General features: G+C 51.7%; 1 protein-coding gene and 1 long non-coding RNA gene across 4 annotated transcripts in view; both read right to left on the bottom strand.

The window, feature by feature from the left end:
- LOC133071163 (uncharacterized) overlaps positions 1-5,145 on the bottom strand; it is a 31,329-nt gene extending 26,184 nt beyond the window's left edge. For 2 of the 3 annotated variants that reach the window (XR_009696366.1, XR_009696368.1), the window contains exons 1-2: positions 4,808-5,145; positions 870-949 (exon numbers count right to left, since the gene is read on the bottom strand). This is a non-coding gene — a long non-coding RNA (uncharacterized LOC133071163). The remainder of the gene's footprint in view (positions 1-869; positions 950-4,807) is intronic. The other variant, XR_009696367.1, reaches the window with a different exon arrangement.
- Positions 5,146-19,067: 13,922 nt separating this feature from the next.
- GADD45G (growth arrest and DNA damage inducible gamma) lies at positions 19,068-21,251 on the bottom strand. Its single transcript, XM_061163574.1, has 4 exons — positions 20,486-21,251; positions 20,107-20,208; positions 19,780-19,993; positions 19,068-19,678 (listed from the first exon to the last, which is right to left on the bottom strand). Exons 1-4 carry the CDS (start codon positions 20,872-20,874, stop codon positions 19,568-19,570), a joined length of 816 nt encoding a protein of 271 aa, XP_061019557.1. The 5' UTR covers positions 20,875-21,251; the 3' UTR covers positions 19,068-19,567.
- Between the last annotated feature and the right edge of the window lie 4,157 nt (positions 21,252-25,408).

Here is a 25,408-nt window from a genome sequence, read left to right as displayed (position 1 = left end):
TCCCATGCCCCACACTCCCAACCTTCACACTCCCAGGCACCCACTTCCCAGATCTCCACACTCCCATGCTCCCACATCCCCCAGGACCCACACCCCCATCCTCCACATTTCCATCTCCTGTCTCCTGCACCCCATCCCCCACACCCCCAGGACCCACAGCTCCCTGGACCTAGCCCATCACACAGATGCCCCTCCTCCCACCTCAGGGTCACTAAGCTCTCCAAGCCCCAGCAGAGGGATGAGAGGAGAAACCTGAGGCTGCAGGTATGGGGAGTTCTGGGCTGGGCCTGGGGGAGCTCAGGGCAGTAAAGGACAAAGCCAGAGACCTAGCCTCCTCTGGGCAGCACAACAAATGGACAAGGAGCTTGCCCTGGGCTGGGACTGCAGGAGGATGAGGGGAGGGAAGGGACTTGTGATGGCAGGGCCTCCTAGAGCAAAGCCAGCTGGCAAACAGGCTTCAGAGGAAGACACGGCCCAGGACGCCCTAGGCCATAGCCTGCCTCCCTTCAGTGATGTTGGCTGACTGAGGGTATTAAGGGTCTCCTTCTCATGAGGTTGGTGAGATAAAGCACGGGGACCATGCCTGATCCCTGTAGGTGCTCCTGGAATGTCACTTCCCCTCCTTTTTCAGCAAAACAGGATAACAAAGATGCCCCCCACCACTTTCTCTTCTAATCCCAGAGTTCCCCACTGATAGCAATTAACCCTTTGGAAATGTCAGGAAAGATTTGATCCCCCTCCTTTGGGGGAGAAGACCCTCAACCCCCCCGTCTTACCCCTGCCCCTAGGCTGCCTGTGACTGGTGTGACCCACTCATATGGTGTACCAGGTCCCCACCATGATGACTATGAGATCACAGCTTTACTCACCTACAAGGTGTCCATCTGGGTACCAGGGGCTTCCCAGTTCCTTCTGTTCACGGCCTCTGCTTCCTTCTTTGCCTTGCCACCTGTGTACACACACACACACACACACACACACACACACACACACACACATGTAAGCAAACATACTCTGGGAAAGCAAATTGTCCCATGGACCCTTTATTTAAAGTAAATTCCTCTTGGTGGCCCCACATCAGCACCAGGTTATTTCCACCTGACCCTCCATAAGTTCCCTGAATGGGCCAGGAGTCTCCTGCCCCAGGGCCTTTGCACATGCTGTTCCTCTCATCTGGGATAAACTAGTGCACACACACACATCAGCTACATCCCTCCCACTAGTCCTTCAGCTCTCTGCACAATGTTCCCTCTTTAGCAAGTGCTTTTTGCCCTACAGGGACTCATCACACTTTGTAACCTTGTGCTTACTTCTGTCATCACTTAACATGTGATTCTTTGCCTCACACGTCCACCCCTCCCAGGGCCAGATCTGCCCTCTGTGGGCCTATAACTTCTAAAACAGCACCTGACACACAGTAGGTGTGTAAAGCATGCTGAGTGAATAACAGAACCCAGAGGCACTGTAATTGAAGCCCCAAGCCTGCACTCCCACCCCACCACTACCCACACCCATTCTCTCTTTACACTATGGGACAATACATTACTGCAGGTCAGGCCCGGCAGCATCTGGGCACCCCTGGGCATCCTGCCCTCTGCTAGAGGCAACGGGAAGGAGGACAGTTTCCCTTTCAGGTTTCCAAGCTCTGTGGTTGATCCTGGTCAAAGCTCTATTTCTCTCTGGCATGTTGCAGGCTGATGTCAGAATCTGAGTCAGAGTTGCAACATAAGGGCCACTTCTCCCACTTCTCAGAATGTTTCTATTGGCCAGTAAGTCATGCCCTGTCTCTACAGGCTTTTTCATACTTGCCTGAGTGCAGTGTTTCCTGATTTTGGGAGAAATATGAGCAAGCTCTGGGAGTGGCAGCCCCAATGAACATTCAACCATAGAGTCCTGTGGGAATTTCAGGCCATTCTGGCTTCCCAGGTGGCACTAGTGGTAAAGATCCCACCTGCCAATGCGGGAGATGTAAGAGACCTTAGTTCAATCCCTGGTTCGGGAAGATTCCCTAGAGAAGGAAATGGCAACCCTCTCCAGTATTCTTGCCTAGAGAGTTTCATGGACAGAGAAGCCTGGCGGGCTACAGGGTCACACAGAGTCAAGACACGACTGAAGCGACTGCCCACCATTGAGTCTCCAGCCCTATCAACTGGGCTGCAGGAATTACTCATTCAGGACAGCAGCCCTGCGGAAAAGAGAAAATGCCGAAGCAGGTGGGCTCTGAAGCACAAACCATGTTGCAGGCAGAAATGATATGATTTCAGGTAGATCAACATGGGGGTCCCCTTGGACCATGGAACTCTGTCTCGGGGCTGCACAAGAGCCACCCAGTGACAACGTCCCTTCCTCCAACAGATGGAGCAGGATTTTTAGCCACCATTTGCTGGCTAGGGGAAATGACACTTGCCAGGGCCAACAGAGAGTTGAGTTGGCCCTTTGAGGAACCACATAGACACAACAGAGGGAGAGCACCCATGAGAATATAGATACGCCAGAGAGGGTCCAGTGTGGAGGCCAGATGGGCAAAGGGGCCTTTCTGGACCAGCCCAGGGGCTTGGTTAGCACCAGAGACCCACGAAAGGCCAGGCCCAGATATAACCAGGAAGACCACCCCAGGAACAGAACCCCACGCAGACTAAGTGATGAACCACCACCGACCACGTGGACCTGGGAGGAGGGTACAGCACCCAGAAGGTCTCCATGTGGCCATGAGAAAACAGACCTGCTCACAGGGACACTACAGGCCCCCACATGCACACACGGCGCCCAGTGAGAGTGCGGGGCTCGCTCAAGGATGTTCAGAACTGCAGGATGGGGAGAGCAGAGCATCAGGCCACACAGGTTCGTGTGACTCTATGGGCTGCATGCCGGTCTTGGACCTCAGACTCTCTCCATCCTCCTCACCTTCAGTTCTTCACCCTACAGAATCTGAATTTAGAAATGAAAAAAAAATATCTGTCCCCCGATTTAAGCCCTTCACCCTGTCCCATATGTGTCTCTGAGATGAACTGTGTGAGCATAAACACACACTTTCAGAAGTTAAGAACTGGCAGGCATGGCAGCTATTTTTTACTCTGCTGAGCTTCATTAACAGGACCATGGCTCAGCAGGGGCACAGCCAGAGAGCCTGGTGGTGGGCGACGTTTACAACCTATGATGGTGGGGAAGGGCAGCCCAGTGGTCGCTGCTTGAAAGTGTGGGGCCAAACACAGCGTGTCGTCAGCTGGGCCCCTCACCCTGAACTGAGCTGTAGCCAAGCAGTTAAGAGGTGCATGCTAGCAAAAAGACTGTACGGCCTAACTGAATAAAAACCCCGCAACCGAGCAAAAGGATTAGACAGAAAAGCTAATATTTTCTTTTAGACTAAAACAACTCATTATTGACAACCCTGAAAACAATTCATGGGAAAAAAAACCCTGATGCTGGGAAAGTTTGTGGGCAGGAGAAGAAGGGGACGACAGAAGATGAACTGGTTTGATGACATCACCGACTCAATGGACATGTATGAGTGCTCAGTCGCTTCAGTTGTGTCCAACTCTTTGCAACCCCATAGGCTGTAGCCCACCAGGCTCCTCTGTCCATGAGACTTTCTGGCAAGAATACTAGAGTGGGTTACCATGCCCTCCTCCAGAGTATCTTCCTACCCAGGGATTGAACCCGTGTCTCTTATGTCTCCTGCATTCTCAGGCGGGTTCTTTACCACTAATGCCATCGGGGAAACCCTCAATGGACATGAGTTTGAGCAGACTCCAAGAGATGGTGAAGGACAAGGAAGCCTAACGTGCTGCAGCCCATGGGGTTGCAGAGTCAGACATGACTGAGCAACTGAACAACAATAAAACTGTACCCACACCAGCCCCTGTCAGGGATCTCCAGAAGTCTGCATCATCCTTGAAAGAAAATAAGCCCCAAGGAGAGCTGCAGCAAAGTCCTTCACTCCAGAACATTCCATCAGGGGAAGCTAGTTCCCCCAGCAGAGGATTTGACCTGACGACTGTGAACATGCACACTGGCCCAGCAGAACCTACGGCAATCAGGACCCATCCACACCACCTCTTCCTTTCACAGCCCTCCTTTGGGGTCCTCTTAAATTCCTCCATCAAATATATAAGGAGAGGACTTCCCTGCTTATCTGGTGGTTTAGAATCCACTTGCCTCAGGATGGGGAACACATGTAAACACATGGTTGAGTCATATCAATGTATGGCAAAAATCACTAGAATATTGTAAAGTAATTAGCCTCCCATTAAAATAAATAAAGTTTTAAAAATTAAATAAATAAAAGTAAATGAAGTATTAAAAAATGAAAATATAAAACTACCTATAAAAAGAAAAAAAAAAAAGAATCCACTGGCCAATGCAAGGGACACAAGTCTGATCCTTGGTTTGGGAAGATCCCACACACCACAGGGCAACTAGGCCCATCCACAACTAGAGAGTAGCCCCCACTCACTGCAGCCAGAGAAAGCCCGTGCACAGCAATGAAGACCCAGCACAGCCAAAAACAAATGAAATAAATAAATATACTAGGGGAGGTGGTGCTCAGATTCATCCCTTTTCAGCCTGTGAAACATTCCAGAACTGTCTATGAAACAAAAAGACAGAATGAGATTTCTGCACTGTCGGCTTGGGTTTTGTCATTTGTCTCCATAACCACCTGGGGTCAGCTCGTGTGTGCTGCACAAGCCCCCATGGAGTATGCACAGCCCCTGCCCACGGGATTCACCATCCTGGTTGAAGGTGACCTGTTGAGGGTAACCACTGAGAACCACCTTATAACATCCACCCCCCAGGGAGTGGGGCTTACCTCTCTTTAAGGGTCCATCAGAAGTCATGAAATATCAGAGATGAAAGCTAGGGAGCCCGAGGAAAAGTAGAGATTAGGACTAGGTGAGCTCTAAGCTTTCCTCCAAATCCTGCTTCCAGGAGCCACGCCTTGAATTTCGGTTCTCTTTTGCGAGGCACCAGGGGCAAATCAAGCCCCACACCTACTCTTCACGCTCTGAACTGGCCTCCCAGGCAGGTCCAAAAGACATCAGCCCCTTTAAGTGTCCCCCCAGCACATCAGCTCCTCCCGTTCCGGTCTCCTGAGCAAGCAAATGCCCTCTGCTAACTCACGTCCCTGGCAGGGTGGTGACCACAAGAGGCCCAGCCAAGTCACCGACCCACCAACTTCCACCTGCTGGGGGCACCCTCCCCCCACCCCCACTCCCCTCCCTGCCATCTTTGGAGGGTGGCAGGGTGCTGGTGGGCAGGGCTGCCCTTTAAGCTGCCAGAGGCTGCGAGGCACACTTTGTTCAGAAGTAATAACAGCTATTAGGCTGCATAATTGACCCCAAGAGGGAAGTCATCGCTGCAAGAAACAAAGGACATTCAGTGCTGCCTGGCCGCCAACCAGCTGGCTGGAGGGCGCCAAGGGGCTCTCACGTGGGCAGCAGCTTCCCGGTCCACGGGGTGGGGGTCGGGCGGGGGGGCTGTTTCTGGTCCTTTCCCCTCCTGGACGGTCTGTGCATGGAACACAGGCACGTGACCCAGGACTGCGCACACTGCCTGGGCGGGGCCCTGGCGAGCTGCTCTGGAGGGACACAGACTAACAGCAGCCGGGAGCCTGAAGGGCCCACCTGCTCCTCCTGCCCTTTCGCAGCACAGCCCACTGCTGCGTGACAGGGGTCCTGCTGGCCACCGCCTGCCCTCCCCTTTGTGCCCCGAGCCTGCCAGCAAGATTGGAAAGGCAGCAGGTGTGTTTTCTCAGTGGCAAGAATGGAGGCAGGAAGGGAAGATGGCAACCACGTTGATGGGGAACCAGAACAATAAAGGTAAAGTACCACTTAACACAGAGATAAAAATATCAGCGGTACATGAAGTCCTGCCAGCAGAAGTCTGCGGGGCAGTGCGAGGACAAGGGCGGGTCACCCGGAATCACCGAGGGAGCTGGCTCCCGCTCCCACCTCCTTCTTGCTCAGATTATCTCCCTCCCTCTCGTCCGGCTCCTTGGTTCCTGCGGATATCCGAGAAGTCCAGTTGTGATGCACGATTCCTGGCAGTGTGTTAAACCCGGACTCATAAACAATTCCTAGACCAGCTTGAGAAGGGCCGCAGAGCTGTGCCCAGGAAGCTTGCTTTGACAGTCTTTCAACAACAGCAAATGTGAATGTCTGTGTCATTTCAGTTGCTCTCTGGCTTATGACTCAGTAGCTCTGCAAGGCCGCTGGGAAGTACAGAGCTATTCCCTGCCCGCATCTGGTAGCCTTCACTCTCTGCCAGAAAGATGGTGCGACACCCTCTGGCTACCGGGAAACCCTCGCTTCTCTTGTTTCCAATAAAACAGAAATGCCACCTCACTCTGTGCCTCAAGTACTTTCATCCCCTTCGTGTTTAGCTGGGTGGCCGGTGACCCAGCTTCCTCACCCTCCAGGGTACATGTCTCTCCCTGTGGCTCCCCTGTCTCCTGAGTTTATTTGCTGCTGTCCCCAGCAGACCCTACTTCCATGAAACCTCCCACAGTGGCAGTGTTGGGAAATACAGATTTCCCCTTCAGGGGATCTTCCTGACCAAGGGGTCGAACTTGCATCTCCTGCATTGGCAGGTGGAACCACCAGGAAAGTCCATAACGAGACATAGACAGTCCTAAAAAATATGTTCCCAGAGCCCCCAGCTATCTCCCGAAAAGTGAGCCCTGGGATAGTTAGGATGTGCTCACGGTAAAGGTGGACTAAGGTGAGGCTGCCTCCACGGGGGTCAGGTGGGGAGCGGGGAGTCTCTAGGTTGCAAGTTGCAAGTTCAAGTTCAACATGTCATAGGAAATCAGCATCGCTCACATTCCTGGTAAGGGAGAGGGAGCCACACTTTACTAGGCCTCCACTATAGATGGGATTGCACTGGGCATCCTTCACCTGTTTACTCAGTTGGCCCTGGCAGTGACCCCATGAGAGATGGCTGAGTGGGCTCAGTGGACAGAAGAGGAGCCAGGGAGAGACTGGATGCCAGTCCTGGGCAGGGGCAGATGGGCTTGATGGGGATCTATCTTCCAGCAGGTTCCACCTGGAGTAGATCCCAGCCAGAGAGGTTTCTTTCTGCCCCACCCACCAGCCAGCTTTGTCAGGGGAACCTCTGACAAAGGTTCAAAAGTCCCTGAAGATACGCTTCTGTCCTGCAGAGGTGAGTTTTTCAGCCAGGCACTCAGGCAGCACACGCAGTGCTGGCTCCGGAGTCTGCTCTCTGTGCCCGATTCTAGCCCCAGGGCAAAGGAGACAGGCTCCTGGAGAACCCTTAGAGCTCAAGTTCTTCCCATGGACTGCAAACTTGTGCAAGGATGGGCGCAGGAATGGAAGCCACCAACTGGCGCTCAGAACAGAACATTCTGTGCACCAACTAGCCATCCATCACCTTGCCCCGGTATTCCAGAAGGCGCAATGTTCCCATAGAATAATCATTTGGTGGAAACCAAGCGTTCCGGCCATTACTTTTTCTGTACCGGCTTGTTTATTTGAAGTAATTTGCAGCCCTGAGAAAAACAATAATAAAGCAAGTGCTACAGACAGAGAATGCTTGTAAGAAAGAGTGGGGATGAACAGTTCCTCTGTGGGAAAGTCAGAGACCTTCTGGATCCCTTCAGCTTTTTTTTTCTTAATTTAATTTATTTATTTTTAATTGAAGGATAATTGCTTTATAGTATTGTGTTGGTTTCTACCAAATATCAACATGAACCAGCCATGGGTTTACCCCTGTCCCCTCCCACTTGAACATCCCTCCCACCCCCCTCCCCACCCCACCCCTCTAGGTTAATAGGGTGGTCTCCCTGTGTTTTTACGGGACAGATGCAGCCTCCATGGACAGGAGCAAAATCAAGGAAAGCAGGCTGCAAGCCCTGGGATTTTGTGCTGTTCATGGTTCGGTGGTAACAGAAGGAGAAAAGGGTGATAGAGTGTAGCCAGGGAAAGTGAAATGAGAAGCACTGTCAGTTCTTTTCCAGTGCTGATGGTTTGAAACACAAAGTGACAAACAGATCTGAAAGGTTCTCATAGGACATGGCCATGCCATGGAGCCTTGACTGCTTGTCTTTCTCAGGGCATCTTCACCGATCATCAACATCTAAAAGGGGGCTTCCTTTTTATTTATGCATCCTTGGCTATCTGACGTTGGTACAGCAAACCCTGCTGACTTCATTTCATAGCTATAGATCCAGAAAGGTGAAAGTTTGAGCTTCACAATAGAGGATTATGGGAACATATGTGTGTGTGTGTGTGTGTGCGCGCGCGCGCGAGCGCCTGAGGGTTGGAGGAAGCTGCTAATAGAAGAGGTTATTGTGGGACCATAGAAAATTGCAATCCTTTAACTAGGAGAGCTTAAGAGTTCGTGGGCTTCAATGCTTTGTTTAAGAGCAAAACAGGCCTCTCACTTGCTCCTAGAGGTCCTGAGTGACTGAGGAAGAGATGTCCGGCAATTCACCCCAAGAGTCAATGAAAGTGTGGGCACCTCTGAGCCCACAGGTACTGTGTGAGCTCAGAGTTCTTGAAATATGGACATCAACACTCAGAGAGGTACCTAGAGTCCTGAGCTCACAGTTGGAAAGTGGTCAGGAGTGAGGATTTCTAATGCAGACCCCAATTCCCCCCACCCCCAGGCTCCTAGCCCAGAGTCTAGCCTCATGCCAAATAGGGGCAGGGGCCTGGGACCAGCTCCTGCCTCATCAGACAGTGGACATACCTCCCTTTCTCCATGGCCACCTCTACAAAATCCAATCCACAGGGCGTGGACAGATGCCTCTCCTGTCAGGGGCCAGCCAGAACTGGAGCACTGTGGGCCACTGTGTGTTAAAGCAAAGTAGAAACTTGTATTCGGGGTAAATTTAGAATCAGCTCCCCCCTCCACCCTGAGGGGTGCAGTGGGGTCTTCTGTGCCCTGGCTTAATGGGGAGGAAGAGTGTCCAGGGCCCCAGACCCTGCACAAAACCCCAGGAGACCTGCAGGCGCTTACAGTGTGCTCTCTCTGGGGCCAAGAAGATGTGCCAGACAGAGGCTGGAGGAAGTCGGCAAGAGCGGTCCCTGGGACTCAGTTTGTGGTTCCTGGCTTTCTTCTTAGGCACCTTTCTCCTCTGCCCCCTCGGCCTCCCAGGCCACAGGCTGTTCCTGCCTCACCTGAGTTGAGGTCCCTGAGCCACAGGGGACACCTGGGCCCGGAGCCAAGTCTGCAGGCAGCCTGAGCTTTGGGGCTGAGCCAAAAATGCCCATCTCTCCTCCTCTCAGCAGAAAGAAGTGCATAGGACAGCTAGACAGTGTCTCCTTCTCCTTTGGAAAAACAGGGGAACTCCCGGCCTGAAAGTGAAAGTGTTAGTCACTCAGTCCTATCGGACTCTTTGCAACCCCATGGACTGTAGCCCACCAGGCTCCTCTGTCCATGGGATTCTCCAGGCAAGAATACTGAAGTGGGTTGCCATTCCCTTCTGCAGGGGATCTTCCCAACCCAGGGATCAAAGCCGGATCTCCTGCATTGCAGACAGATTCTTCACTGTCTGAGCCACCAAGGAAGTGCCAAGCAAACTCAAGTGGCTCTAGCCTGCTCTTCTGCTGGCCTCAGCTTGCAAGCTTGCTTCCAGGACATTTGCATGTACTTATCTCTCTGCAGCCTCACGCCACCTGATGAGGCGGGCCCTGCCTTTCAGTTGGAAAAACCTGACTCAAGTTACATGGCCAGTAAGCACGGGGAGCCTCCCCAGACCCTCGAGGCTGACACAGGGTCTCAGTTTAAGTGACCAACAGGATGCTTTTGAGAGAGGGGTCATGAGGAGGCAGGAGAGCAGGGGCTTGGGGTAGGGGGAGCTCTGCTGAGAGCACCCCCTCCCCCGAGCACCCAGAGTGAGTCCCACCGGGAGGCACATGGTGAGGCCTTTGGCACCTCCCTCTGAGGTCTTTGACCGAGTACGCAGAGAGGCAGCCTGCCCTGGCTGGAGGTTCCCCGTGGCTAGACGGTGGGGACACCTGCAGGGAAAGGGGTCTGCGTGGGAGCCCCTGAGAGCTGGGCCTTGAGTGAGGCCCCTTCTTGCAGGAACGAGCCCAGGGCACTGCCCTCTGATTTAGGCACAGCCATGTGCGATACTTTGGCCATTGACGGGGGAGAGGAGGGTCAGGTACGCCTGGCTTGAAGCCACGTCTGCCAAGAGCCAGGGGAGGAGGTGGTCACCCCAGAGCACGTGGGGAGGGGCTCCCAGCACAGAGGTGATGCGGGGATGAGGGCACTGTCCGGGTCAGGGCCCCAAAGCAGCAGAGAGAGGGAAGAAACACTGACCTCTCCCCAAGTGACCCTCCGGTTGGCCAAGTCCATGGAGAAACGCTGGGGCAGGGCCTGGGCAATGCCCTCCCGGATCTCAGCACAGTCCTCTGGGCAGTGACCTGAGAGGGCCCCGGGAGCCCATGCTAGAGAGTGCCAAGCACAATGCCCTCAAGACTAGATTGCAGACTTTAACTTATTGTACTGTTGTTGTTGGGCTTCCCCGGTGGCTTAGAAGGTAAAGAATCTGCCTGGAATGCAGAAGACCTGGGTTTGATCCCTGGATTGGGAAGACTCCCTGGAAAAGGAAATGGCAACCCACTCCAGTATTTTGCCTGGAGAATTGCATGAACAGTGAAGCCTGGCGGGCTACAGTCCATGGGCTCGCAAAGAGTTAAACATAACTAAGTAAGTAACACACACACATACTGTTGTTATTGTTGATAGTTGATAGCTTTAGTACTCAAACCTAAATCGTTATATTTTGAAATTACTTTTTTTTCCCCACCAAAAAGGGAAGAACAGTGAATTAAAAGAGAAGACCTGGATTAGAAATGAAACTCAGAACTTCCCTGGCAGTCCATTGGTTAAGACTCCACGTTTCCACTGCAGGGGCACAGGTTCTATCCCGGGTCAGGGTCGGGAAGTTAAGATTCCGCATGTGCATGGCGCAGTCAGAAGAAAATAAAGAACTAAAATCCCGAAACCCCTTCTTCACTGCAGCCAGCGGCCCGCCCCGCCCCTGGTTGATTCTGGGTGTCTGAGCGGCTCTCGACCTTCCAAAAGGTTCTTCTCTACACAATCTGACAGCCTCCCCATCAATGAACCCACTTATTGTCTAACTAGAGGCTCGACCCGCCAAGATGTCTCAGATAAAAGATTTGTCTTTCAGAAATGCAAAACGATATGCTCCATGGGGGAACATCTGAGGGGAGCTGGGTCAGCCTAGGGGCACAGAGTAGTCAAGTCCAGGGGCTTTGCTTGGGGGGGTGGGCAGGGTCTGGCTGGGGAGGGCCAGGCCTTGGGGTAGGGGGGGCAACAATGCTGAGACTGCAGCTGCGAGGCCGGGAGAGCACACAGCTGGCACCCCTGGGTACCAGTAAGGGGTCCACACGGACCCCAACACGCCCTCATTCCATGTTGCTGAATAGCCGTGCCCTGAGCTTAGGAGCAGATGTGTCTGCTGTGGAATTTACCTCTAGTGTTTGCAAACATCCTTTAAAGAAGACTGTTTCCCAGCAAAGAACAGCAGCACACAAACTGAAATTTTGCAGACAATTGTATTTTGTACTTTGATGTTCTCTTTCCCTCAAAGTGGGTTACGTAACCTAAATACAACTCCGAGGCATGCACTAGCTCAAACCTGACTCAGAAACAGGAGTCCAAGCTACTCTCCAAGAGGACCCACCCCTGCCTCCTGGACCACAGCCCCAGGAATCACGCTCCCATATTTAACGCAGGCCTGTGGCTCCGTGAACCGAGAGAATACAGCGGGGATGGCACCATGCCTGTGTAGGATGCTTCAGGGGGAGGCCACCTGGGGAGGAAGAGCTCTTCAGATATCTGGCACCCTGGCCAAGTCCAGCCTTCCTCCAGACCCTGCAGGGCACCAGGTCCAGATGTTGGGCGGCCTCGAGCGGTACCAGGTCGGGGCAGAAGGCCTGACGAGCCCAAGCCAGCCAATCACAAGAAACAGGTTTGGGATGGTTTGTTCTGCAGGGAAACTGAGAGAAGAGCCAAGACCTCAAGGAGCTGAGGGACCCCTGACCCCACCTTCACTCCAAGGCCTGCTGCCAGGTCTCTCCGCAGGCCCTAGGAGGCTCAGACACACGGGAACCATCAGAGGCCATCCTACTCCTCCAGGAGCACCCCACACCCAGGCTGACCCTTCTCATCAGTCCTCTGTGGCTGGCAGTTGCTCTCCTCCCCACGAGGCCCCATTCTGCTACTATGTAGGATGCACCACGGGCTTTCCTAGTGGCTCAGTGGGTAAAGAATCGGCCTGCAGTCCTGGAGCCACAGGAGACATGCTTTCAATCCCTGGGTTGGGAAGATCCCCTGGAGGAGGACATGGCAACCCACTCTAGTATTCTTGCCTGGAGAATCCCCAGGGACAGAAGAGCCTGGTGGGCTATAGTCCCTGGGGTCGCAAAGAGGCGGACCTGACTGAGCGACTAAGCCCACACGCAGGAGCACCGAGGTTCCCAGCTTCCTGCAGAAAAGAGCCAAGACCCTCCCACTGCACGCACTCTGTATTCAGAGTTTCACTGCCTGCTCCCTGCTCTTCTTTCCTTCATCCCTCTTAAAGTAAGTGCTTCTCACTGTTTGTCTCCCTATTGATTAAAAAAATAAATAAATTGGTGTCGCGTCTTGTAAAATTTAAGGTCTTCACATTGTCTAGGATCTATATTCCATTACCAGATGGGCACTCAGTGAATGTGCTTGGTGATGACAGTGGTCATGGTGATCAAAATGATGACGGTGACAATGAAAAGTTAAATCCCACCCCATCACCTACTACAGACACCAAACCAGTATTCCTGCTAAAATGGTTCTGCTTCTCCCTCTTTCATTAAACATTCAAAGTACAGGTGTTACAGACTATATGGCAGGATGTAAGGATGATGTGTGTACATCCTCCAAAGAACACAGCATCCTTCTGCTCAGCCAGCCAATACAGTGAGCCTGTCCCACGTACCAGGCTGGATTTTAGGTATTGAGGTGAGACCCTTTCCCTGTCTGTGAGGACCACTCAGGCTTATAAACAGATCTCCATAACATGTAGGTGTGCCTTGAGAGGGGAGAGGAGGAAGCCTGTGAGGAAGTGGGTGGAGACCCACCTGATGTTTGGAGCAGGGCAGGGCAGGGAAGCAACAGGGATCAGCTGGCCCCAGTAGTCTCCAGGGATAGGGGGTAACAGGACACCAGTGTCATGAGAAGGTAACTGACTGGGAGGTGGGGACGGTGACAGTTCAAGGCCAGCTCAGAGGGGCTGGGGAGCCTAGATCTGAGAAAAGGAGAACCTGATCCAAAGTCATGGAGGAGAGAGGCAGGTGGGACAGGAGGGCTCGGGTGTGGAGAGGAACCAGTAAGGAGGAAGGGGACACATGGGGAGGCAAGGATAGGTAGGGAGATGAAGAGACATTTCTGCAGCAGGAAGGGAGGGTCCAACTCTAAGGGCACTGCTGGCAGCTGATGACCAGAGAGAGAGGGAGCAGGGTCTAGCCCCAGCCTAGGCCCATCTGCCAGGCCGTCAGGGGGGCTCAGTGGGGCCACAGCCCCCCGGAACCAGTGGATGGCTCCTTGTCCTAGAGCACAGTTAGGATTGGTGTGGGGCAGAGACGTGAGCATGGGCAGATGAGTCTCTGATAACCGAGGCTGGGTGGCCCTGCTTGCATCTCCCTCCGGCTTCCCCAGCTGCACCCAGGTGGGCAGTAGCTCCTCCTCCACGCCTTCTGTGTCATGGGAGAGGCTGGGGCATGGTCCTTGGAGGCCTCGTGGAGGGAGAGGGGCTGGTAGCTCTGGCCCTGACCACATAGGAACTGGGAGCGTGGGCTCTGAAGCTGCCCCCAGGGGACCGCCCCCCACCCCCGGCCTGCCAAGCTGAGTATCTGAGCCAACCACCCCATCCCTGGGCTTTATCTCATCCTTGTTTTGGCCCCACAGAACCAGAATTTGAGCAGTTTGCAGAAATCCAAGGACAGAAAATGAATGCACAATCGTTCTCAATGGGTCTCCCAACAGTTGTGCCTAATCCACCACCAGCACCCTCCTTCCTGGAATCTCAAAATCGAATTATTTCCATGTGGAGAGTTCCAGGAATCACTTTGCTGCTGTGAATCCCTTTAGAGAGCTCTGATCTTGCTGAGAAAGAAGTGATTTCTCTAGTCTGTTTCTTTTCTTCCCATTTTGCTTTTTATTGTTGTATTGATGTTGTCACTTACAATTCTGTTTGCCTGTATTTTACCATAATAAAAATCTGACAAACTTGAAATCATCCTCTAGAATTATTCCCACTCAGAGAAGTGACGTAAGTGAATGATATCTAGGTCATCATCACAAAGGTGGGATATGACTACAGCGAGCAGGAGAAGGCCTGAATCACTTCAGCCACCAAGCTGCATAACCAAAGAGCTTGAAAACTTCAACCCAGAGCAAACCCTGAACACTGGGGGGAAAAAAAAAAGAACCATGAAAACTGGCATCGAATTCCACCTTCCCTTGAGGCGATAAAGTAAAACCACATCAATTGATTGGTATGAGATATTGCCATGGTCAGGGGTTATAGGATCAGAGTTCACTTGGGGGGGAAAAGAAAGCTTCTACGTCTTTCTAACAATGTTCCCATAACTGACTGTGCTGTCTCCACCCAAGTTTTCAGACCACAAAAAACATGCTTTCCTGTATTTCATTGATCTATGGTCCCCACATCTAGAAGCTGGAGGGAGACAAAGGCATCTATTCTGGGTTAACAGGAAGCCACAGCAACAACGAGTAAGAGAACTTGGCCTTGAGCAATATATTACATTACCAGACAATTAGGCCAGGTCCCAAACGTCACGGATGGGCAGACCCCACGTTCTGATCACATTCTTCCGCTATCCCTTCCCTCTGGAGAAGTATAGTCTCTGTAGCCAACTGCCTGCCTTCCACACATTGGCCCTCAGATGCCCCAGTGGCCCTGGAAGCAGCCCCAAAGGACCAGGCAGTCCTTGGCCAGCCTTGAAAACAAGGTTCCAATGAATGTGGGACACAGCTGGAGGCCCCATTTCCCCACCCAAAACAGCCACCTGCAACAAGCCACTCCAGCCAGCAAGAGCCTGCCAGGAGTCCACACCTAGAACTGCCCCAGAGAGTCAATGCCACCTGAATGAATGAAGAAACCAATGAATGAATGAATGAGGGAATGAATGCATGAACAGCCCAACCCCATCCCTCAGCCCAGCAGCCAAGAACTGCGCCCACCTCCTCACAGTGAGGCAGGGAAGCAGCAGCCCCTTTCCAGTCCCAGCTCACAGAGGCTCTAAAGGTCTTTGCCCCCTGCTGAGCTGGAATCATGAAGCCCTGAGGGTTGTTTCCAGCAGCTTCCAGCAGCCACTTCCTGGAATCCAGACTCTGGCCAGCAGCCCTGGCCCCTCACAGAGGACTGCTGCCCACACCTCCTCCTCACCACCCAGAAGGGAACATCAGGAGTTACTCACATGCACACCTTATTTGACAAGACAAGAGAAATCTCTTCTGGAAGATAAAGTTTGAGCTAAACTTAAAAAACAAGTCTGTTTCCAAAGACCACGTGTAACTTTGCCCAAAGACAGAAATCAAAGGCTCCCCATGGTTCCAGACGTCCTGCAATCCACAAAGGATCACACCTCTCCACCCCACTAAGGCAGCAAAACCTCTTCTCAAAGCTGGGGAAGGACAGCTCCCTTTTGATTTCTGGGGGACTCACACATCCTGAGGAGTGCAGGGACTGATAGCTTGAAAACCCAAAGGAAAGCTCGAGAACTCTTGGGAAAAAAAAAAAGGGAAAATTAATATGTGCTTACCGAACTCACCTCCTAGTCTCGCTTTGTTTGCCAACATCCTTGCTTCGTTTTTGTAAAACTCTATCGCTGTTTCTCAAGTGGCTCTTTGTGAGCCTGGAGAGCAGTGCTCATTATGCCATGGAGGCTAATGTTTTCATAAAATGTGTAACACATAGAATTACAGCCTTTAAAAAATAAAACAAATTGCAGTGATCGTTTTGTCCTCTTGTCCTACTGAAGGGAAAACTGGGGGCCCCAGCTCCTAGTGTGGACAAGGGCTGCCTGATCCCCAGCGTTGCTCCCTCTTTCACTTATGTATTCCTTTCGTCTTCACAACTACTGCTTTGCCAGTGCAATGTTTTCTGTGTGTGTTAGACTCAGTCGTGTCCGACACTTTGTGCCTGCCAGGCATCTCTGTCCATGGAATTCTCCAGGCAAGAATACTGGAGAGGACTGCCATTCCCTTCTCCAGAGGATCTTCCTGACCCAAGGATTGAACCCTGGTCTCCTGCATCACAGGCAGATTCCTTACCACTTGAGCTACAGGGAAGCAATGTTTTCTAGCCATGATCAGATGCAAACAGTTTTATTTGGACTAAAAGATGAACGTGATTGATGCTCATTGCCCCGGGGCAGGCACAGCCTCGCTTGGGGCCTGCATGTAGCTGGCATCTGTCTTGCTTGGTGAGGACCGTGGATTTAAAAAGACTCCCCCCTCCCTTACCAGATTACATGCCTTGGTGTGCTCTGTCACGCCTATGCTGGACCCCACTGCAGCACTGATGACCCCAGCCTCCAAGTTCGCCAAATGATATGGGGGCATGCAACATAATGTCAAGGAGAAGAAACTGGAGACAACCAAATGCAGGTGAAGATGAGCTTCTTTTTCTTTACTATTTATTTATGTATTAGGCTGCACCAGGTCTTAGTTGCTGCACACAGGATGACCGATCTTGATTGAGACATTGAGGGATCTTTAGCTGCCGCGTGCAAACTCTTAGTTGTGGCAGGTGGAATCTAGCTCCCCAACCAGGGATCGAACCTGGGCCCCCTGCACCGAGAGCCCAGAGTCTTAGCTGTTGGACCACCAGAGAAGTCCCAAGATGAGCTTCTTAAAGGCTGTTGCAGGTGGTTCTGTATACTTCGTGGTATGCACCCCCCCCAGAAGTGTAGAAAAAGCAAGGAAACACACCAAAATTTGGAGATGGTCCATTACAGCACTTCTACTTTTTTCTTTCCTTTTGTGTGTATGTGTTTTCTGATTTTTCTACAATGAATATGTAAACTTTTACAAACATATAAAATTAAGAAAGTAGTCCTCCTTCCCAGATGTGTGGCACAGGAGGTAAAGTGTTAGACCTTGGAACCAGACAGCCAGGTCCAAACCCACCAGCCCACTTGATTTTTAAGATCTCTAGCAAACACGTTCATCCTAAGTATTACTGTCATCAACATTCATTCAGCGCTTTCTAGATGCAGGACATTGTGCTAACCAGTCTGCATGGATCACCTCATTGTGCATGTGATAATTCGGTTATCTCTATGCATTACCACTTGGAGTTGTTGGAAGTATGTCTACAATACTGTGTTTATAAGCACACTGCATTTTATTACATATCCTCTGGAGTGTTTCATTTTAATAGAATTAAATGCTTATTCACACCACTCCCAAAAATTTAAGCACAAGCTTTGGGGCTGGCACAGTGTCCAGGCATGCATTTTTTTTTCTCCCTATAAATTTTTCTAGCCCCTAGGGCTCCAACAGGTGCCCTTGCTGTAAATTCTAATCCACAAAAGCCAAGTTTCTTACAGGTCTGCCAACTGAGTGTTCTACAAGGGTCAGTGGGCCAGCGGGAGGATCTGCTGCCTGTTCTATGCAATATGCTGCTGGATTTACTCATTGAAGGGTACTTTTAAACGAATCGTGCTCCATTTGTGTTTACTATAGCATTCTGTGGCAAATGGTTGTGAGCCCAGAAAGGCAGACTGCTGTAGACACCCACCCTGTGAGGCTCCACCTCAACTAGGGAAACTCAAGGTTTTCAGCAGCAGTGGATGAAGCAGTAATGAAACTTTGGCACAAACACAGCTGAATTATTTCACTGAGCTTCTGTCTAGTCAAGGGAGAAATATTTTTAAGAGCTAATAAATGTGAAACAAAGATGCTTCTCTTGTGGTAGAAATCTTTAGGCTTGTACAGCTCTTTTAATTCTTTCAGAATATGGAGTGAACTTAAAAATTGGCACACGACAAAGTGAATCAGCTGCCTGGGACTGCTAAGAAACCCAAACTGTCGTCTTAGATAAACAGCCCACTAACCCTCCTTTGCCTAGAAGGCACGGTGGACGACTGGGTAACTTGCTAACAGCAATCTAGTCCCATGTATATTCCCCCACCAAAAGCAGTCCGATCAGGCAGCAGCATGAAAGCAAGATATCAGTTTAATAATAATAATATAAAAAGATTGATTCACTCAGTACATTTCCCCCTACATCCTTCTTAAGACAAGACTATGCCAAAAAGATTTGAATTACTTTTCATCTATAAGTCTTTCAATGCTGCTGTGAATGGTAGCAGTCCTCATAACTCTTACGTGGGCAGAGAACACTCAAAATAGGAGATAGCAGATGCTGGCCCCACTCAGAATTGCTTACGCCTATTTGTGTAGATACTGCCTTGCCATTTTTGCTCAGATCTTTTAAGATCTATCACAGTCATGACAAAATGATGACTCACACTTAAATGCAGTCATGTCATATGCGATATTAATACCTTGGTGACATTGCCGTAAGTGCCATTCCTTTCAGGGGAAAAGGTTCCTGACAGCAGTCTGCCACCATCCTCAGGGACCACAAAGGGCCATGCCCGCACAAGGCAATGCTCATTGTGCAGGACGGAGCTGCCTGCATCCTGCAAGCTGTTCCCATAAGCAGCTGTTGGAAGGGAGGGGGTGGAGAGGAAAGAAGGGGGAGGGGAGGGAAAGGTCTCTGCTATCAGGTTGGATGGCCAGCTGCTGCACTGCTGTCTTATCCCAAGTATGCTCCTGTCTTGCAAGTTTAAAAATCTTCCTGAAGGGAGAGAAATAGGAGCAGGGCTCAAGTTCTGCCCTAACACGCAGCCAGCGTCCCCTCCCCCACTTCCAGCACCCCAGGAGCCTGCCATTCAGCGCCAACAGGAAGATGGAACAGGTGCCATGGAGTTCCGTAAATCAGCAGCAGTCCCGCTGACCACCTCCCCCACAGACAAAGATCCCCTGCCCTCAATAAAGAGAGTAAGTTTGTTTCAGTTAAGTTTATTGTAAAACTCAAAGCTGCAGCAGCATAATCCTTTAGAAAATGAAGCATCATCCGTATCCGTTTTGAAACAGCAGTGCATACTGCTCAAGTCCGTCCAGAGCTCCTGTAACCGTACAAGTCCAAGCCGCCTGGCCTTGCCTTTCCCCTCCTTTCTGCTGGGAGTACAGGCTGCTGAGTCACGCCTGCCCGGCCAGTCTGTCCTTCCCGGCTGAGCGGCCAAGGTCCCGCCTCCGGCCTTCCTGGGCGAGCAGCCGCTCCCCACACTTGTAGAGTCCTGGGCTGGGGCCAGCCTGCCCCTGTCGCCGCCGGGCCCCTCCTCGGGAGGGAACCGCACCTCCTCGCCGCTCTCCACGCGCCCCCGCCTGCCAGTCTCCACGCCGCACTCCGGCGCCCTCCGAGGGCGCATCCACAGAGCCAGCCCCGCGCTAGGCGCCCCGGGGCGTCACCACGTCGATCAAACCAAGGATCCCCACCGGGCTGTCACTCGGGAAGGGTGATATTGGGCACCCAGTCGTTGACGCTGCGGCTCTCCTCGCAGAACAGGCTAAGCTTCTCCAAGGCGGGGTCCTTCCAGGAGTCCTCATTGGGGTTCTGCGGAGAGAACGCAGAGGTCAGCCTGGCTGGACACGGGCTGCTGACGGAGGGGGGGTGGGGGGGTCAGGGATCACATCGGCAACGGAGGCGACACTCACCGAAATGAGGATACAATGCAGGTCTCCAGGCGCCCCCGACTCGTCGCCGGTACCCACGATCGCCGCCAGCCGCTGAACGTCGCCCACGCGCACGATGTCTATGTCGTTCTCACAGCAGAACGCTTGGATCAATGTGAAGTGGATCTGCAGCGCGATATCGCCCTCGTCCTCCTCGTCGGCGGCCAGCACGCAGAAGGTCACATTGTCGGGGTCCCTACGCGGGCAAGCAAGAGGTGGTGAGATCAGGTCGGGGAGCCAGGGGTGCCCCCAGCTATCGTCTCCCCGGTCTCCCTGACGCTCCTCCCACGGGCCGCGTCTGATACTCACACGTTCAGGACTTTGGCTGACTCGTAGACGCCGGCCGTGAGGCAGCCTTGGCGCTGCGCCGACAACAGCAGCTCGTGCAACGCTTTCCCGGCGCCCTGCATCCTGCGGACAAGCCAGCGCGGTGAGCCGGACCGGCCGGAGGGTGCGCTGAGATCCCTGGACCCAGGGACGCACCCCCAGAGCCCCAGCCCGGCGCGCCAGCCCAGGGCCGCACCTACGGCACAGCCGGCACACTCGCGCCCGGCTTCCACCCAGCGGGTTCCCACCCAGCCGGTTTCCACCCAGGCGGGCCCCAAAGACTATCGCCCAACCAGCGCGGCCAGGGCAGGACAAGGATCCCCGCGCGCCCCGAGACGTCCGGCGTCCGGCGCCGACCTACCTGGCTGTGCTTTCTGGAACCGTGTCCTGGCCACGAACTTCTTCCAGAGTCATGTTGAGATCTGCGAGCAGCAAGTTATCCGCAAGAACAGAGGGCGGAGCAGACGCGAGCGAAGAAGAAAAGTCTACGACCCAGCCCGGTGAGCCCACTGCCTGCGAGTGAGCCCCGGCTCCGCGGTCTGCCCTTATATAGGCTGAGCCGGGTGGCGCCGCCAGCTGGCGCGAGCCTGCGAGCCCATTGGCCCGCGCCCGCTTTCTGATGCAAATGAGGCGGCTGCCCGCGGCTCGTGCCAGAAGGCCACGTGGGGAGGGGTGCGGGGGATGACAATGCCTCAAATCTGCCGCTTTTGTCGGGGTGTTACCAGGCAGACTGGAGCCTGCAGATTTCATCTCGCCTTTTTGTTTTTTTTTTAAGTCCTTAAAAGGAAAAAGTTACGGGGGAAAAAAAACCCTCACTTGTTAATAGTACGCTGCAATTTGTGAAATGCACCTTTGGGGAAATCTAATGAATTTTTTTTTTGCATTTATTTTTGTTGCTACCTTTCTATTTTCTTCTTCACTTTTAATTTGAAGTTTTTTGAGCCCATTGCTTCTAAACCGGAACTTAAAAAACAGGCTGCGCTGGCTAAGCTAGCTAAAGGCCTGAAAGTAGCCCTCTCCAGCTGACACTAGAGCCCCGAGCGCGAGGTTCTTCTAGCATCATCAAGCCCCGGACCCGGTTGCGCTGGAAAGTCTCGCCAGTCTCCCGGCCCGCTACTAAGCGCTGCGGGGCGCCAGGGCGCGCGAGCAGATTGCGGCCGGAGCACGCGGCTCGTTTGCATTTCTATGCTGAGCGCACAATAGCGGAGATCTGGCGTGTGGCGGTTTGTAGGAGGGACAATTGAAGCTTTCTCTTCATAGCGACACTGTCCACCTGCCGCTGGGTGGGGTGGGAGAGCCCCGCCGCGCGTGGGGGTCGCCCGGCTGCTCGGCGCGTGGGGGGTCGCGGCTGAGTGGGGCTCCTGCGCCCCTCAATGCGCGCCCCCTGCACGGGCTCCGCTGCACCCACCACACGTTTGCATGTAGTTCCGCCCCAAAAGGTTCTAGCACACGTGCGGAGCAGCCGTGGAAGTTGGAAGGAACGCCTGGCTGCACCTTCTTCGCAGCTGGGTGCACTCTACCCGGACCCCTAGGCTCCGGGGCCCTAAGAGCTTGGGGAACGACGCTTGGAATCCCTTTCCCGGGGCGCCATCTACAGGCCGACGGGAAAGTTCCTGAGCACTTCTCTTTCCCCTCACTTCCATTGACATACTGTAGGGACTTGGCTTCTGGCCCTCTGATCAAGAAGGGGCCCTGGCAGAGTCAGCTGAGCCCCATCTAAGCTACACATTAATGGGAGTCAAAAACTGAAAAACCCAGATGAAAACAAAAAGAGACTCCAACCGAGTACTGAGGGAAGAAAAGCCTATATTTCTCAAGCTATTTTGAAATTTTTTGACCTAAGTATGCATGTATTAAAAGCTTGTTTTCCAGTAATAGAGAAATAATACTAAATGAGAGCTTGAGAGCGTTTAATGGACATTGCTTGGCCGGGGCCATTTTGGACCTGTGTGTAATGAATGTTAGTCACTCAAGTGGTGTCCTGCTCTTTACAACCCCATGGACTCTACAGCCAGACTCCTCTCTCCATGGGATTCTCCAAGCAAGGATACCGGAGTGGGTTGTCATGACCTCTTCCAGGGGATCTTCCCGACCCAGGGATGGAACCTGGGTCTCCCGCATTGCGGGCAGAGTCTTTACAATCTGAGCCGCCAGGGAAGTTGAACCCTTCCAGAAAATTTGCTCACTGAGCTTATAATTTTGGTGCCTGCATCTCTCTAAATGCATTGAGCTGCATTCTCTCTCCCCCACCCCCACTTAACCCTTACTAGGTGAGGCTTTTTAGACTGGGCAGGACAGCTAGAGCGTGCAGGGGCTGTTGGGTGTGCTAGGAGTCCCGACTCTGCTGCGAGACAGAGGAAATAAGGAAGACAACGGAGTGCACCGGCTTCTTGCGCCCCCCGGTGGCCAGCTGGCAGAGGACAGCTGAGAAACCGGAACACTTCCCAAATGCCAATTGGGTGTTTGCTCACCTAACATCCCTGAAATCCGAGGTGTCTATAACAGAGTATTGAGTGGAGTTCCCTGTGCTACACAAGTTCTTATTAGTTATCTATTTTATGTAGTAGCATGTATACGTCAATCCTAGCCTACCAACCTATCCATCCCCCCTTATCCGCCCCCCCCCACCCCGCCCCTCCACAGCCATAAAATTGTTTTCTAATTGCTGGAACCATGCGGCATCCTGTAGCGTTAATTTGCTGCCATTTCCTTTTCTTTGCTGCCCACTACATGCTCAGTTGCTCAGATGTGTCTGACTCTTTGTGACCCTATGAACTGTAGCCCACCAGGCTCCTCTGTTCATGGAATTTTCTCAGGCAAGAATACTAGAGTGGGTTGCCATTTCCTCCTCCAGGGTATCTGCCCGACTCAGGGATCAAACCCACATCTCCTGCGTCTCCTGCATTGTCAGGTGGATTGTTTTATCACTGAGCCACCTGGGAAGCCCCTTCTTTCTTTGTTGGTGGTATACAAAATGATGGTGTGCCTTGATTGGATAAAATATATTTATTTTCAAGTGATTGAGACTTAGATATTGCTCTTTTTCAAATATTAAACATTTTTTTTAATGTATTAGTTCCAGGTCCCCAGGAAATAAGTCTCATTGAAAAAATGAGACTTATTTGACATCTTAGAGTTCACTTCCCCCTCCCCATTTTAAACACTGGAAATCTCCCTACACATCAGGTCTCACACCCGGGTCCCAGAGGAGGGGAGTGGGGACAGGAGACAGCATTTCCAGTTGGCACCGAGCCAGCCCTAAGAAGAGGACTGATTGACAACCCCCTGGGGCTATTCTACTTCACTCGCATTTTTAAGGTATTGAATTTCAGGAAAATCGCCTTTCTGACATTGGATATGGCTTCACATGGGTTTATTAGGTCAGTCCAAACGGCCCAAAAGGCTTCATCTCAATTAGGAAAGAAACATTTTGTCTGGAGTCTAAGTTGGCCCTTCACCAGACACCCCCTCCCCATTCCTACAAGTGAGACAAATGCAGAAGCTGCTGGCTCTGGGACAGCCCATATCCAGTTTGCCAGTCATACTACAGGAGATGGGTGGGCAAAGTGGACACCCCAATCCAGGAGCCGTCAGATGCTCTTCTGACCCACCCCGAGATAGAAGACGATTGACTAAAGCCCACCTGTCCCGTTCTGTTGCCACTGTGCCCCCAAACGGTATTCAACCCATGTGTCAGCCTGCTACAGCCCTCAGTCCTGGGTGACTGTGATGTCAGCCAAGCTCCCTGTGATTATACCCCTTAATGTTCCTCTGAACCTTAACCATGAAGGTGATGGTGACATTATTAAAGGGACATCCTCAGAGATGTTCTGTTTACAAACCTTTTGGAAGCGCTTAGATTTGATGTTTTTATTGATGCTTCATGAACTCCTTATTGCCAAATTCAGACTTAAATTGAAGAAAGTAGGGAAAACCACTAGACCATTCAGGTATGACCTAAATCAAATCCCTTACGATTATACAGTGGAAGTGACAAATAGATTCAAGGGATTAGATCTGATAGAAAGAGTGCCTGATGAACCATGGATGGAGGTTCGTGACATTGTACAGGAGGGAAGTATCAAGACCATCCCCAAGAAAAAGAAATGCAAAAAGGCAAAATGGTTGTCTGAGGAGGCCTTACAAATAACTGAGAAAAGAAGAGAGGCTAAAGGCAAAGGAGAAAAGGAAAGATATACCCATTTGAATGCAGAGTTCCAAAGAATAGCAAGGAGAGATTAAAAAAAAAAAAAAACCTTCCTCAGCAATCAATGCAAAGAAATAGAGGAAAACAATAGAATGGGAAAGACCAGAGATCTCTTCAAGAAAATTAAAGACACCAAGGGAACATTTCAATGCAAAGATGGGCACAATAAAGGACAGAAATGGTATGGACCTAACAGAAGCAAAAGATATTAAGAAGAGGTGGCAAGAATACACAGAAGAACTATACAAAAAAGATCTTCATGACCCAAATAATCACAATGGTGTGATCACTCACCTAGAGCCAGACACCCTAGAATGTGAAGTCAAGTGGGCCTTAGGAAGCATCACTATGAACAAAGCTAGTGGAGGTGATGGAATTCCAGTTGAGCTATTTCAAATCCTAAAAGATGATACTGTGAAAGTGCTGCACTCAATATGCCAGCAAATTTGGAAAACTCAGCAGTGGCCACAGGACTGGAAAAGGTCAGTTTTCATTCCAATCCCAAAGAAGGGTAATGCCAAAGAATGCTCACACTACCACACAATGCACTCATCTCACTCATAGTAAGGTAATGCTCAAAACTGTCCAAGCCAGGCTTCAACAGTGAACCATAAACTTCCAGATGTCCAAGCTGGATTTAGAAAAGGCACAGGAACCAGAGATCAAATTACCAACATCCATTGGATCATAAAAAAACAAGAGAGTTCCAGAGAAACATCTACTGCTGCTTTATTGACTATGCCAAAGCCTTTGTGTGGATCACAGCAAACTGTGGCAAACTCTTAAAGAGATGGAAATACCAGAGCACCTGACCTGCCTCTTGAGAAACCTGGCTGCAGGTCAGGAAGCAACAGTTAGAACTGGACATGGAACAACAGACTGGTTCCAAATTGGGAAAGGAGTACATTAAGGCTGTATATTGTCACCCTGCTTATTTAACTTATATGCAGAGTACATCATGAGAAATGCTGGGTTGGAGGAAGCACAGGCTGGAATTAAGATTGCCAGAAGAAATATCAGAAACCTCAGATATGCAGATGACACCACTGTTATGGCAGAAAGTGAGGAAGCACTAAA

Source organism: Dama dama, chromosome 16, assembly GCF_033118175.1.
Source record: "Dama dama isolate Ldn47 chromosome 16, ASM3311817v1, whole genome shotgun sequence".
Lineage (NCBI taxonomy): Eukaryota > Metazoa > Chordata > Mammalia > Artiodactyla > Cervidae > Dama > Dama dama.
Note: the sequence above shows the minus strand (reverse complement) of the source record. Positions and strands in the feature narration are given on the sequence as shown.

Coding starts and splice junctions, on each gene's coding strand:
- GADD45G (XM_061163574.1), bottom strand. CDS start 20,874: ATGAAATCTGCAGGCTCCAGTCTGCCTGGTAACACCCCGACAAAAGCG. Junction 19,994..20,106: donor TCAGCCAAAGTCCTGAACGT/GTGAGTATCAGA, acceptor TTGCCCGCGTAG/GGACCCCGACAATGTGACCT. Junction 19,679..19,779: donor TGCATTGTATCCTCATTTCG/GTGAGTGTCGCC, acceptor TTCTCTCCGCAG/AACCCCAATGAGGACTCCTG.